The following is a 16,569-nucleotide window of genomic DNA, read 5'->3' as shown; positions in this document are numbered from 1 at the left end:
AGAAGAAAACGTTGAATTTCGATAGGACAAAACTGTGGCGGTGGGAAAATTACGTCTGGTACGCGGAGAAGTTTCGCGAGACGGATCCGCATTTCGACGATGTCGCCAAAATATTGATCCGAGTTATGCTGAGGATGATCTCTTCTTAGCTGCCACTTGCAAGCACAAATTCGGACGCGATTGTCTATTAAAGACACAGTCGTCTAAATCCAATTTACTCACCCAGACTGTCTTGAATAATATCTCGCTGTCGTCGGATATCAGCGATACCTTGAGACGACAAGATGAAATATTTTAGAAGACATACAAATTATTGTCACAACATTAGACAAATCGTATATAATTCAATTTGCGGGATAAACTATGCTTGTTCTTTTTACGCTTACATAGCTTCGAAAATATCGTTACATTTCCATGAGATATACATATTTACATTCGTAATAGTCATATCATATCTAATACTCGTTATAAAATCATTGACGCTGTTTTTACTGGTGTCGTTAAACTTTAACAATAAAGCGTCTTATATTAATTTTAAAGTTGGCAATGTATCCTATGAGACAGATCAATATTTTTTACTGGCTAGACACGTAATTTTTCGTTTACGGATAAAATTTTCAGAGAGAAGAGGAAAGAGGGAGATTACAATCTGTGTCGAGTCTATTTACGAATCTTCTCCATAATTTGCACTATAACTTCTATTTCTATTTCTATTCTAATAAACAATTTCTGCAATCAGATCACACACAATTCTGTTCTTTTTTTTATTTTAATAAATCTCTTGCATTGGAACTGCAATTTCTCTTTTTCGTTGAATACATTTTCGAGTCGAGAAATAGGATTTATTCTCGACAGACAATATTGTGCAGCCGAGAAAACAATTAAAGATAACTGTTATGAAAATTAATTATACGCTTTCTCAAGGATGCTGAATCGTGTTTTTATGACCGACATTAACGTGCTTTCCAAGCACAAGCGGATTCCTTTATCTGTGCGGAATTACAAGCGACGTTGATTTATAGGTAACGCGTTATGCAAGCCGGCGTTATCACGGAATCTGCGGGAAAGAGGACACTCGTCTTCGCGCGATGGACCGCACAGCGGCCGAATTGATTTAATTTCGACCTTCGATTTTTCGCGATAATAAGTTTCGTATCTAACGATATGTTTCCGACGAGAAATAGCACGCAATCACTAGAAAATGATACTAAATCGCAAAGTAGATATCGTGACTAAGTCAAACAATAAAAAATTCAGGTAAGAAATAGTCTAAGAGAGAGTTCTATTATCTTACTTTTGCTGTTTTTCGAATTTATATGAGAAGTCGCTCATAACCACATTACTGTCGCTAACATAGAAATAAAAAAATCGATTAGACGCACTATAAATCAAACTTAAAATAAAAATGCCCTCAACTAAAAAAGACCATTCCCGATAAAATATCGTTATTCTTAAAAATTTAATGGATTCATATAATGCATATTGATTAAAAAGCGGAAGAAATTTTTCAGATGTCTGATTAGAAATCGTCGAGACAAATTCGATTCGACTATTCAAATATTGTTTTTTCTGAAAATAATCATCGTTACGCGAGGAAAACTTTTTTTAAAGCCTCGTCAGAGTCATTTTATGGAAATTACGCGTGTACCAGCGTGACATACATTTCCACGTTTCTTCGCATGAAAATCGTCGGGGGACATTTCGTAAGCTCCGCAAATTTCACTCGCAAAATTATTCCGCACGGAAAAATCAGATGATTGATTATCTTGACGACTTGGGTCTATATCTAAAAAAAAAAATTACTCCACGAATTAGTGTGACCGCAGGCATATCTCTCGGTTGATGAAGAAGAAATGGTGTATCCAAATGGGAGAGACAGACGCAATTAATACTGTAATTCTAACGATAAGATGCGCGGCTCATGCAGTCGATATTACAAGATTATTATACTATTATGTAGGCACTTGCAAAATGCATGCTTGTCTTTCTAATCGAACGTTTACGACACTCCGAGAATTTCTTCATCGTCAAATTATTAACATTAAGATAATCATTATGTTTTATATGTAATATATGAGATCTTGTTGAATTGTTATCTCTTTTACAAAAGTTTAATGAGGCACTATTCATCGCAAATTTGCACTTACGTTTAATAAAGCTTCGTTTAAAATTATCCAAAGAAATATTCTGTGAACTATTTATTCCTGAAGTTTGACTGAAAAAAAATCCTTTAACTGTCACCTACAATAATTTTGAAAAATGTGACCTTTGATACTCAATAAGGATCTCACCAGAAAGGTTCTAATTGTTGTGGTAGTTCTGTTAACGAAGAAGAACAGGAACACGTCGAGGATCTGCATCCTGTTTCAATTCGCATCGTGCAATCGATACGTCCCACGTACAAGGCAATTACATTCCATTATATCGCCGGGACCTGGCATACCCGAGAAAAGACGTCATCGGACGACCTAACAATACTCGCGAATAATCAATTGATCGGGAAAACGAATGTAATCTACGGTGTCATTATAAAGGGCACGTCGACCCTGACTTTTTACCGCATAGAATTTATAAAAAAAAATATGTATCGTACGTAATATTATACGAAATATATATTATAAATTCGTTACGAATACATTTTTCAATCTCCTATTATTTTATTATTATTAATACAATTAATACAATCTATATAAGACCAGAAATGATTATCGTATCAAATTTCCGGTTATTCGCATGGTCTAGAGCGATTGTTACAGATTTATTCCAAACAATTAAATTGTGTCAATCCACAATCCGAGTCGTACGCGATTTATGAAATAAATATGTATATTTAATAAAATCAAATATATCCAGCAATTACCAAGTAACATGCAACTTACTAACAATAAGTTATAATTTCTTATTCAACAATGTAAATGCATGTATTATATTACACTAAATAAAACACGTTACTCTTCACGTCTGTCAATTATTTTGATGCAATTTACAAAACAATTTTACCAACAAAATTCGCCCTTCTTTTTGCGCAAAGCGAAACTGTCGACCCGTTCGAATTTAGCAGGACCTTTTTTCGGTACGCCGTAACACCGACTGCAGTACTCGCATAACTCGAGCAGCCGAGGAATTTCCTCGAGCGCGAGACTTCCGGCGCGTGTTCCTATTACGATCCAATCTCGATTATCGGCGGGGCCTTGGGGGAGAGGGGATCGAGCGGGGTGCGGAGCCGTCGATACGTACCTGCATACGTTACACGGGCACGGGAGTTTCGTGTACCCCGCACGTACACAAACGCGACGCACGTACGCGCGGAGACAGGGCTCCACAGGTTAGCCTCGGCCCACATTGGCATAACACTTTCACTGACGTAACACCTCACTCTAAACTGTTGCGTTGCCGCCGTACACGTATATTTCTTCCCTTCCTCTCTCTCTCTCTCTCCCCATGACCGCCCCCGGCGAGCGGTGATACCGCGTGATACACACGCGTGTGTAATCGCGACGCACACGCACGCACGTTGATGGCGTCTCCTCGTCATGTCATCTTGCCGAATTCGTACGCGAGATTTTTTTTTTCTTTTGCTCTCTCTTTCTCTCTCTCCCGGGGGCACAATTTTTTTCGCCGCGCGTCTGCGAAAAACACGGGCTTTATAAAATTTCATGACTTCATACGGGATGTGCGTTCCCAAGGGTGAGGGAGAGATATCCGCGTGAGATGCATCTCGACGCCGAGGATGAAAACTCGTTTTCTGTTGCTACGCGAGACGCGCGTCTCATGGGAGATCTCACTCAGTTTGTCAGAAATTCTCAATTTTTAACCTCATCTAATATCGCTATTAAACCTCTATTGCGTTTCCCGCGAAGAAAATGAAGCATGTCGGAGAATATAATCTTATTAATGATGCAGCAAACATCGCGCGAGGTATTTGGATGACATTAGCACAGAATGGAGTCGTTACGGCGATACGTAATTGCGATATATAACTAGCTCTTTGAATTTTTTTACGTCCTCTTTTTTTTATCTTAGTCGCTAATAACGATATGAAAGTCCAGTCTCATCGTACGTTTACATTATACACAATAGAAATCACGCACTTTGCTTTAGTGACTAATTTTGAGCTTAAAGAGTTTAAAGAGTTAAACTATCGTGAGCTCAATTTAACGATGAACACTGGCAATCATCGGTTTTTTTTCTGGCAACAGCTCATCAGAACGGCCGTCGATTGCAGATTCGTAATAATATAAACGCGAGAGAATGCGTTATGCATGCTTACACGTGGCACTCGAAGATGAGACGTGCACCTGCCGACGGAAAATCCTGATCATTAGCATACTGCGGTTGGGCGAATCGGGGAAAAAAACGGATTATCGGTGCGCATAAAAGATCGTCAGAATTTTCCAGCCACTGGGTCATTCGGATCACGTTTCCCTCGTGCCCCCGTCGTTCAAAAAATCGCGACAACGCTGTCTCCGATCTCCGCAGATTAGTATCGACGAGCCGCACGTTAAATCGAGAGAGGAGGAAAGATAATTCGCGGCGGTCGTACACACCTGACCTACATTCCGCGACGGAGTCAATAATCGGTGAGGCCATTATACGGGGTGTAGCGAAAGCCGCGTACCTCAAATCCGAAACGAATGTCGAAGGGCCGAACTTCGAGAAGAGCGGGAGTTCGTTTCGAGTTGTGACGAGCGATTGAAAATTTAATGACTCTCGCTGAAGCCGAATTGCGAAACATAAATAAATAAGAGCCGAGTCCTTTTTTTCTTCTCTTTCTTTACCTTCGACCGCTGGACTTTGCTCTGACAGAATTTTATCTCTAGAAACTGAATTATACAGATATATGAACTCAAATCTTCACGTATCCATGAGAACGTTTCTCTTAGGAGTCTATAAAGTTCTTCAATCAAATTAAAGATTTATCAAGAAATCTTTGATCCAAGTGAGACTTTTGGCGCACGCTCTATTTACAGGGAATTTTTGACTTCGTACAGTTCGCGTTAATGAATTAATCAAGATAAGCATGGGGCGAATAATCACGAGGAATAATCGCCATACAGAGCGAATAATTGCAATTATGATGGCGGAAGCGCGCTTATAAGCATAGCACCTGCACCTCAGATCGCGATCTACCGATCTGTACCGTGGATCGATCGATCGATCGCTCACCCGCTCGCTCGCACTAACTGTATAACCATAACCCAATTCCGAGGCACAGCCGAGCATGCATATGCACCTTTTCTACGCGGCGAGTCGTGTATAAGGAAATTCCCGATCTCGCGCTGCGCGACTCTTGCGAAACTGTTTACTTGCCGGCACATAGGAAACCTCCGAGAATAAAGGAGGCTCTTAAAGCACTATCCACACGGTAGGTTTTTATTTTACCACGCCTATTTTATTTTCAATTTAAATAAACAGGATTTAGTAAACTGATTTAACTGATATCGTTAGGCACAATTAGCTAATTCGTCCAAGAGAGAGAAAAAGAAAGAGAGAGTTTTGAAATAATCCCGAAATTTACTCCTTTTCTATGTACTGGCTCTATCTATTGCAATTCCTGAGGGTTGTGTTCATATTCTTATTATCCCTGAGTTAGACTTTTTCTTCCAACTTTCTTTCTTTTCTGTATAATTTTTATTTTTCTACTACTTCGATGCTTATTATCGAAGGTAAAAACTTGGTTGTAATCGATCACGCTGCACGTGCCAGGATTAAGGTCAGATTTGCATATCTATTCGCGCCGCGATTCGGAAATCGTCCTATGCCTTTCAAGTGGCGTGCCTCTGGGAAGAGAGCCGAGAAATTAGTCCTTGGGCATAACGAATTTCCTCCTCCCTCCGCCCCGCTTTCCGTTTCCTGCCCCTGCGTTACCACGCATGGTCTCTCCCCCTGTGAAAAGCAAGCGAGTAGTGACGAGAGCGTCGGTGAGACCGCCTCGCGGAAATGCATTTTTACTGAGAAAACACCAGCCAGAAGTCGAGAGACGACTACGAGCACCACGAGGACGACACAGCGACGCGAGTAGGTACGGAGCGCGCCGCTCGTGGGAATTAAGGTTACCGGCCCGCGCGTCCTTCGAGACTTAATTATTACCGAGGCGCACCGGCACGCATTGTCGACCGCGCCGCGAGTTTTATTTTTAAACGAAAAAGAGGGAAGGAAGCCGGGTATCGACACAATGGACGAGCCTTGGAGACTTCCGCGAGAGCTCCGCTCAACATCTCGACTTCGTGCGATCTGATAAACGCGACTCGAGTTTCTCGCGATCTCCAGCACGGAGGTATACCTTCATATTTGCACGATCAATAAATAACGTATAATAGAGGATAAAATAATTAAGTCGTGCAGACAAAAATGATAAAATAAATTATTTTGTTTTCATATAACGAAAAGGAAACTTCTTTCATTTGAATGAAAGAAATAAATATAGGATCTTTCGGAGCACTATTCTCATTTGACATTGGAGGATTTATTTAGTAAGTAAGGTATTACAACAGAAATTATTGTTCATATTGGTCAACGTTTCTCACGGACCAACGTTCTGTCTACGCAGAGTGAAGGTACTGTAGATGTCTTAATTACTGCACGTTATTACTTAATTGCAATTCGGTGCTTAATTCCTTGGAGATAAGATTCGCAGAGCTTTTTATTTGCGTAATAAATAGAACAGTCGTTGCCACGTCGTCGGCGACACGACGCAGGATAGAAATATCGTTCTTATCGGTCGACTAACATTTCTTCCAATTGTACGCAATTACGTGGTTGCGAAAAGCATAAGCCCGATAAAATTCCGAAACGTGTCTTTTACGAGCCGTGGATGCGCGAACCAAAATTGCGATTCTGCACGCGCTTCTTATTTGCACAATAAATAGAACAGATAGACGTATACGTATCTCGACGAACATGTACATATATCGTTCTTATCGGTCCGATTAGCATTTCTCACGAATTTCCGATTAGACTTTTTAAACTCGAGCTCGATTCCGCGTCGAAAACAGAGAGAGAGAGATAAAGAGAAATTCCGGTTACACCGATTTCAAGAATTTCCCAAAGAGATGACGGTCTTTGACAGCCGCCGAAAAAAAGGGGACTGCCGAGGAAGTTCAAGTGTAAACAACCCCGGCTCCTAAAAACCGACGCATACGACTCCCTAAAAAGCGATACATTACGATATGGGAGGGCCGGCAGGCTGCACGTGTTCCTGTTAACGCGCCTTAACTGCAGTCGGGATCGCTCCCCCAGAATTTTTTGTCAACCCCTTCCGCACGAACCTGCACTCGCTCGTCAGCATCAAGGGACGCGACGCGGCGAGATCTAAACATTACGCCGCGATGTTTTCGTACGTGTCGGATGACCGATTTTCACCTCGCGCCGTTAATTTCGGAGCGGACTAACGCAGGACGATTTTTCACGCGACCGAGGACTGGAGGACTGAAATTCCTCCATGCTAAAAAAACATTCTCCCAGCAATTTAAATTCTTTATCAAATAAGATCGTATATATATGTACATTTTTTAAATTTTTTATCGCGTATCGAACCGCGCAATTTGAGAGTTAGAAACACGAATGTTTTATGCGATGATAGTTTGAATGTTTGCCCATCTAAATGAGCCTTAATGTGGCTCATCAATATTACTGCGATCCACCAGTAGCATTCGCCGGCTCTCCTATTTTATGTAATCGCTGTTTGATCAACACGACGATTGACCGAAATTGCCGGTGTAAGCGGTAACGTTATCTGTCGCAACGCACCGGCAGACGTTGAGCAAAATTGTTGCAGCATGAAAAATCTCTCGAAATAAACTGCCGCGCGTTCCAGTTTCCATAGCGACAGCGAGATGTGTGTTTGTGCAGAAAGCGGCCGATTTTCAACAGGTGGTTCCTCAGGTCCGTCCGCTTGCATGGCCTGTTAAGTGGACGGCCTTCGAGTTCGAGCTCGTCAAAGTTGCAGGGATTCTATCAGTCTAGCGCAACCTGCCAGCTTATCTTTTTATCCCGCGGCACGTCTTTACGATCAACTGGAGTAGCGCTACTTCAGTCCAAGCTGTCCCGTGATGTCGTTTTGTGTAAACAGGAAACGCGACAGTCATATAACATCATCTTTTCTTATTTACTATTTTTCCTTTCTGTTTATATTGTGATAAGGTAAAACGAGATAAGGTAACCATGTGTACGATATAAATATGCTACATAAAATCCTATCTTGATGAAAGGCAAGTTTGTAAAAAAGTCTCGCAAAAGAAAAACTTTTATTTACATCCTAACTCGACGTCTCCAAAGATACCAATTTGAAATCAAGGAGAAGACGAGAGAAGAAAGTGGAGAGGGAGCGAAGAGAAGGATCGGTTTTTACTAAAGAACGTTGTTTACATCCGCATGCGCGAATTCGCTTTAAAGGAGGGTTACAGGTAATACCGGTGGACTCGGCCACGGGGCCCTGACCTGATTGTAGAAAATGTCAACACTCTCGTTACGCGGCTGTGCACTATCACCGCGCACGCACACGCACACGCACACGCACACGCACGCACGCACGCACATACGCGTGCGAGTGCGAATGCGTAAGCGCCGCGGCTTTGCCGCGCCGGCTCTTAAAGTGGCCATCTTGAATTCACTTTCAAACGATACGAGAGAAAGAGTGACGGGGAGGAGAGAGAGAGAGAGGGGAGAAGGAGAGACGCACAAGTGCGCCTTGTGGCACCGTCGCAGCGTGTGGCAATACGAGGAAGCCGATTACCCAACCAGCCCCGAGATCCCTCGAAGTCCTACTCATTACACGCGATTCCGTGTAACGCGCCGCTTCGTTGCGTGTCGTTTGAACTTAGAAGCGCGTTTCTTTTTTTTTCCTTTAAGAAGAAAAGTTCGAATATAATTGGGAAAAATGCAAAACAATTTGAATCTAAAATTTACCGAGACTTTTATTCGTTCGGTTTCAAATCTCTCATTGACAGCCCTCCAATATATTTTATAAAAGAAAACGAAACTGATATTATATATATGAGTGAGAAAAGTTGATACTATTTGCAATATCGGCATATCTAATGGATGGTAGATAAAAAAACTTCTAATTAATTAACTTACTGATCCACGACCGTTTAAATAAATTTACTCATTGTCAGTCAATATATGCCGGTCCAGGATTATTAGCTTAAGACCTAAGATATTGTTAATATACTTATTATTTCACCTGTCAATACTTTTAATGTAATCGTTTAAGATATTGTGTAATTATTCGATGCCGGAGATAAATCGGTGGTAAGAGTGCTCGATATCGAAATAAATTGTAACGTTCTAAGAACGTCCCCGTATTTGTGGGATGAGGGATCTCCCCTAACGTTAGTAAAAGTTCGCAAGAAAGTTGCAGTTGCATCGCATCGCAAATTCCAGAAAAAGTGTGGCAAGTGCAACGTCGCGTGGGATTTGTTGGCAGCACGCAACCGGCAAGCGGCAGCTGTGTAAAACAACAACATCGCGGGCGAAACCCAGAAAATCGTAAAAGGTCGAACGGCGGAGAGTAGAATCGCTTGAAAACGAGTTATCGGCTCGAATCACGAGGGGCCGTTTAAAGTGTGGCTCACCGCGAAGCGGGAGATGGGGGGGAGGGATCGAGCAATTAACATAGAATTACTTAGACCCACTACATAGTAAACTCTTTCTCAGATTCGCAATTTATCCTTGCCCCGTCCGTTCCCACGCGATTACTTAACGCGTGATACTTGGGAAGTATAATATCGAACAATTCCTGCTGAAACGTCCGATAACATCGACACGGAGGGGAAAAAAACATATTTCTTGGCACTCATTAATTGGAAAGCATATTACGATTATTGTAAATAGCACTGAGCCTTTAGCTAATGATTGATTTATGAGTGAGTAGCAGCGGCGAGTATCGATCGCCCTCATCATTAATTCTTCAAACACCCTGCATATTTTTCGAGAAAAATATGTGGATCGTTGAAAAAGGAGAGAAGTGAAAGACGAGCAAAAGTTCGCCAATGCTATCGAACGTAAAATTCTTGTTACTTGGCAAAACAAAACTGATAGCGTTACAAATGCATTAGTCACACTTTATAACTACGTTAATTGAAACACTCTTCAAAATACATGTAGCACAAATCGATAAGTATCTTAAATATCGTATTAATTACACGTGTTAATTAAAGGTCGCGCGAAAGATTTTCTCCGCGCAGAGAGGATTTAATCGGTCACGTGGCAAATGTGTCTCGGATGACCGCGAAGTCGATACATCGGCGGGAGATATATCGGCGCAATATCTTTGCAGTGCACCTGTTTCTTCTCCGCTTAGGCGAGGAAGCGGAGAAAGCCGGCGCGCACGAATCTCGGATCTATTTCCGTGGGGCCCTAACCGGGCAGTGACAGACGGAAGGAGGGGTAGCGGGCGGACGGGGAGAATTTATGTGTTTGGGGAGGGTCAAGGGAACGAGGGTAGCGACAAGTGCAGCGAACGGGTGGAGGACAGCTGGAAGCAGCGGGCAGAGGAGACGGGAGACGAAAGGGGGAGGGAATGCACGAGGGGGACGGATGCACTTGCGCGTCGCGCGTCGCGCGCGCGTTATCGAGACGAATTCCATTCCCCGGATCGTTTCCAACGGCGAGGGCGCGACGCGGAGGGCCGTTTTCGGGACCGGGAATCCGCGGCATCCCAAATCCGAGAAGGCTACGATCGGTGAAACCCGGAATCCGTGAATCCGTAGGGGGATCCGGGGTGTAGAATCTTGTAGGCGATAGAATCCGGAGGAGATCACGGAACTTCCGTCACACGGCGCGTCCGCGAAGATTAACATCCGTAGAAATTAGGGAAACCGAGTCTCTCCTTGTAGTAAAATAATTTGAAATCGATATAGAATCCAGGAATTTAAGAATTTGTTAGTATACGTGAATGCGGGATAGAGAATTCGAAGTGAAAAATCGTAGAGATCTGAGGTTCCGTGTAACACGAAATCAAATCCAGGTCTCTTTGGAATTTGGAATCGAGGATCAACGAGATCCGTAAGATTCGACGCTCGTAAAGGAGTTGGAGTTGAGAAATCCAGGATTTGCGAAATGTTTGGCAAAGTTTGAAACACGGGATTAGGACCCGTTCAAACGGAGTCGTCCAAGAGAGTTCGGGCAGGCATCCGGCCTTTGGTCGTTCCGCCCCGATCGCAGTCTAATAAATCGGGAAAGTCGCCTGAAGAAATGTGCATGTTGCACCGAGCCGATGGTCGCTCCCGTAACGGAACGAGCCGAAAGTGAATTATATAGTTATTCGCGTTCCGATGTTTAACGCGAGATTACTTTCTTCTGCCCTACTTTTGTTTTCACGAGCTGTGCTCGCCGGCGGCGCGGCGGTTTCTTCGCCGTCACCTCGGGACGATTGAGAGGGAAAAGATGACGCGTGGAGACGAAAACGTTAGCAAATCGCACGCACGCGTTCAGAAATGAAAATCCCTCCGATATGCGCGCGCGACCGCTCGATCGAGCATGTAACGGCAGCGAATCGGTGCGAAAAACCGCTTTTTGCGCGCGTTACGCATCGAGTGCTCGGTGAAAGTGATGCTTATGTCGAAGACGCACGCCAGAAAACTAGCGTAAATTTAGCGCCATACGCTCGCTTTCCTCCCGCTCGCTCGTCTAACGAGTTCACCAGGTATCGCGATCGAAATCTGCCGGATAACACGCGGGACATCCTTAATAAACTACATCCGATTAAGCCGCTTTCGCGTCTCGATTAAAAACACAGTTTCAAGTAGGACTTAAAGCGAGTTGGCTCGCACGCGCGTGAAATGTAAATCGTGGATACTTCAACAAACACAAAAATGTAAATTAATTTCTAAAATGCATCGTGCTTCATATTCGATACGCAACGAAAACTTTGTAAGCGATTTTTTAAATTGCTCTTTTGAACTATTTTGTGTGATATAAACGTGTTTAATATTAATCTTTCAACGATGTAATTCTCGTGAAATATATAAGAATCAATGTATTTTTTCTATTCATAAAAATTAACTATTTCTCATCAAGTAGTTTAAGATAATTTGATATCCAAATAAAATTTATTTCCTTCATCTTCTTGTTGTTATCACAATTAGTATAATTTTATTTTTAATAAAATTTATTGCGTTTACTGAAAAGTGAAAGATTCTTTTCGCGTTCTTTCTTTCCCTTTCTTTCTTCTTTCGAAAAAAAAAACCGCAATCGTCAAGTGGTCAAGCATTCAACTTCGGTTCTCATGGAGAAAATTACTATTGGCGTGAAAAGCAAAAGTATTGCCGCTTTCGTATATTCTAGCTTTATTGCAATTTGATTTAAATTTGATATAACATTGGGGTGCAGATTTCGAACTGTATTTGTAATAGTTTTGTTAGAAAGTTTCGTTTCTCACTTTCCAACCGCTTTCTAAAAATGTGAAAAGAACAACGATGAGCACCCATTTCAATTCGTGTTCTAACGGCTCGTAATTACTCGTCGCGGCCTGCGGTCAGGACGAAATTGCGAGGCTCCGCCTCGTCAAAAGTTCGACAAAACCCGCGTGTCGAAATTGACGTATAAAAAATCTGAATGGCCAATCGACGATCAAATCCCGAGTGCAAAACGATAAAAATCCTTAAATGAAAAAAAACCTGTAAATCCAACATCGGATTTCTTGTGTACTTAAACTTTATTAAGATATCCTCGCATAGCGTTGTTATTCTATTTATGTTTTAAGCTTTAAAGTCAGTGGATCACAAAATCTGTGAAATCTATAATTTAGTATTTATCTTTCGATCTCTATAATTTAGCATTTAAGAAGATTAGAATTGCAGAAATTACGCTCTCTGTAGAATTTAGAATTTATAGAATCTAGGAGATTTAGGTATTTAATCCGTATTCATATACGTTTATTTATTTACAAATATCGAGCTGTCGTGCATACGTTCTGTGAATTGATGCTTATAAAATTCATTAAATGTGTGTTTACATATGTGTTTAAGATAGAAATTATATCGTTGGAAATTAAAATTTTATTTATATAAATTTTAAAAATATTTAAAAAAAAGTAATAATTCTGACCTCTTATTAATTGGAGGGGTAAAAGCCATAGTGGTGTAAGTCAATATTTAAAAAAAATTGACTTACACCACTATGGCTTTTACTCCTTCAATTATTCCTTCAATTATTACATCTTTTTTAGCCATATGCAATAAACTGTTACGAACGAATTTATTTGTCATTTAAGTAATATGATATTTAAAGCGTTAAAATTATATTCGTCGAAATATTCAGCAGTTGAACAGTTCAAAAAGATATTTAGAGACCATATTTCGCAATTTCTGAACAAATTATTATATAGATATCATTTCTTCTGGCAAATTTTTTTTTTAATTATTATTATTCGGTATAGCCGACTTAGACAAAAGATCGTTATCACTTGAAAATAAAGCCATAATATACGCAAAATGCGTGTATGCACAGGTGTGAACAAGGTTCGCCGAGACGTTTTCATTGCGCACGCTGTTCGATAACGCTGCGTGAAACAGCGCCATTTTTGCGGATGTGTCCACGTTTGTCAGAGCAAAGTCGCGAAATGAGCGCGAAAATGCACTCGCGCGCGTACCACATTACTACACGACTGTAAATTATAAGAATTGGGCCACCGCACGCACACGCATGGATGTACACGTTCTTTTTTTTTTCCTCTCAAGTCACTGTACGCGAGTCTCACACACGCGCAATTATCGCTAACGCGGATGTCTGCTTGCGATTCACGGGACCTTGGCCGGTTTTCCTTTCAGCGATGCGCGATTGAAATTCCCGGCACGCACGGAAAGCGACTTGACCGACCGAGATACGCGCCGATTTGATCGCTCGAAGATAAAGAAGGTTGTACGCATTACTCGGTACAAAAGTACCCACGAAATGTACATTACCGACCGCTGATTTGATGTCGGTAAAACAGAAAATTCGCATCGTCGATATGTGCTGTATTTTCCTGCCACATCGATGCACGTTAAAGCAAAATAGACGCAAATCAACGTATTTATCACTTACCTTTATTCGTCTCGGGTTGTATGTTCTCCGTCTTAATTTCCGCCCTTGAGGCATAAGGGATGGAAGTTGGAGACGCTTGTGTCGAAGGCGCTGCTAATTTTTCTAGACACATAATATTAAGACGCAATTAATGTACATTGCAAAAAAAAGATATTGTCGATATGAAAAACATACAGTAATGCAGTAAGGGTCAATCCAAACTTTGCATAGCTGCATACGAAAATTATCCAATTGCATTTTACGCGCGTCCATAATAGTGGAAAATTTTCTTTATGCATATGGTTTTTATGAAGCTATGCAAGTTTGTTTGGATAGATCATAACAGTACAATTCACCTGCTAATAGAGGATTCGCAGCGGCGATGTTGTGCCTCTGTCTCTTGTAGGAAGGCGTGGTGGTGGAGGTGGGTTGGCTGGCCTCTGCCTCGAGTTCCCGTAGGAAGTCCAGGGGATCGAAAAGTTCCTCCCCTGTGACACCGGACATACCCGCGCCTTCCTCCGTCGGCACGTTCGATGCCGTCGGCGTCCCTACCAAAGCACTTAACTCCATCGGAAACTCAACTGATTGGCCTGTGTTGCTCTGCTCAAACACAGAAAATCAAAGATTGAGATCAATTCGATGAATTTTCTTATCTTGATAATATATATCTGTGTGATTATAGACATTATTTTACTACCGCGTGTATATATATATACCTATATATATATATTCTAATAATTCATACATTTTGCATCTCGGATATCTTATGCAATTTAAGTTCTATATTTTGTAAATTAACAAACTCTAAATCAAGTTTCACACTAATCTCTTCAAGCTTCACTCATCCAAAATTCTGTTCTTTATTGCAACGAAATTCAAATTATATATCTATATTCTAGGTATCACATCGCGCGATTCTATCAAATTTGACAAATATCACAGAAACCTCTTTAAGCTTCGTCCAAAGTTTTGTTCTTCACTACAACGACATTCAAATTATATGTATATATATTCTAGGCATCATCGCGCGATCTATCAAGTTTCACGAATATCGTAGGAATCTCTTTGAATCCCGAATTCTAGAATGCAAATTCTAAATCCGTTAGTCACTCACCTGAAGGCACTGGGATAGATCCATCTTTCCGTCATTGTCAGAGTACCAGAATAGTTCGTCGTCTATGAAAGGCATGTTTGATTCCTCCTTGGGCACGAGGGTGGAGGTTAATGTGGGTGTTTGCGATACGGGGACCGGCATCGGGACCCGTACCCGGCGGCGGGGCCACTTTAGCCACCCCCGCGCCTTCTAACATCTAAAACCACCTCCGAGACTTCCCCGCCTCTTTCGCCTTCCGCCTATGCCGCACCCAGGTGGCTCGGGTTCTTCCTTTTCTACGCGCTATTGTTCACCTGGAAGCAGAATTCATGATTAGATTGTGCGCACCATAAAAATTACACGTGATTAACTCTAAACTCAAAGTGGTTTCTCCCGCGCGTGACGCAAACGCGTGAATATAGTCTTCCTTCATTTACTGTACACCGAAGTATATCCGAAATATACCTACATGACGCGCATGCAATGTTGATATGGCACGTATAAACGCTCTTTTAATTTCTCCGTTAATAAATTAAGATAAGCGACGAGACGGTTAATTAAGCGCGAAACGGGATCTCTTTATCTCGTAACAACTTCCGGTGCATCGCACCGCGTTCGCACTTTCGTTTGAATTCTAATTTGAACTCGGCTAAAACGCAGCTTGATTACAATGTTGCTTTCTCCTGCCGCCCGTGTATACTGTATACCCGCGTTATACACGACGTAATATTATACGCGAAAAAATATGTATAAGAAAAATATGAAGCTCTCTCTCATGTGCGCGCGCACCCACGCTGTACAGGTATAGAATCATCAATTGGAACGGGTAGCGTTACAAATTTGATCGAAAGCTTAGGTCTACATCTATAATGTCAATTGCACTTATGATCCATGTCCATCATATATCTATTCGCACACATTCGCGAATTTATTCTGAACAATTATAATAAACAACTTTTGTTTACTACTCCAAAATTATAAAAAATATATTATTTAAAACGGAACAATTTATTTTGCATACACATCACCGTCAAAATCTCGAAAGGATTGGCCATGCGTTCTGTGCGTTTCATTCTTTATTTAGGAGAATATTTAAATGCAAATTAAGACGAGACGCAAAGTCGAAAATCCGACAGTGGGCGCATCTGCAAACCTATAACCTTTCGTATAAATTTCACGCATTTGAAGAAATATATGAGTGGGAGTAAAAAACAGAAAGGTTTACCAGGAACAAGGAATCTCTGTTTAAAAAAAAAAAGTTCCGTTCTGAAGAGGAAGTTGATCAATGGCGGCTCGCGGGGCTGCCTGTCCGCGCGCGACGAGCAATGCTGATGATTCGTGACTAATTCGCGTAATGCCACGACGGAGAGAAAAGAGGGGCGCGGGCAATTTCCATGAAAGTGAAAACACCGAGCGAAAACTTTCTTTCTGGCTTCGCGTAGCGCTGTTTCACTTCCTGTGCGCGTAAC

General features: G+C 41.6%; 1 protein-coding gene across 3 annotated transcripts in view; it reads right to left on the bottom strand.

The window, feature by feature from the left end:
- Positions 1 to 16,569, bottom strand: part of Eip74ef (Ecdysone-induced protein E74) — a 181,958-nt gene that overhangs the window by 109,272 nt on the left and 56,117 nt on the right. For all 3 annotated transcript variants that reach the window (XM_071701349.1, XM_071701348.1, XM_071701350.1), the window contains exons 2-4: positions 15,122 to 15,414; positions 14,364 to 14,607; positions 14,029 to 14,130 (exon numbers count right to left, since the gene is read on the bottom strand). In XM_071701349.1, the coding sequence (XP_071557450.1) occupies positions 14,029 to 14,130; positions 14,364 to 14,607; positions 15,122 to 15,262 (487 nt within the window). In that variant the 5' untranslated portion in view covers positions 15,263 to 15,414. The remainder of the gene's footprint in view (positions 1 to 14,028; positions 14,131 to 14,363; positions 14,608 to 15,121; positions 15,415 to 16,569) is intronic.

Source organism: Temnothorax nylanderi, unplaced genomic scaffold, assembly GCF_030848795.1.
Source record: "Temnothorax nylanderi isolate EJ_2023f unplaced genomic scaffold, tnyl_v1.0 TNYL_tig0025_pilon, whole genome shotgun sequence".
Lineage (NCBI taxonomy): Eukaryota > Metazoa > Arthropoda > Insecta > Hymenoptera > Formicidae > Temnothorax > Temnothorax nylanderi.
Note: the sequence above shows the minus strand (reverse complement) of the source record. Positions and strands in the feature narration are given on the sequence as shown.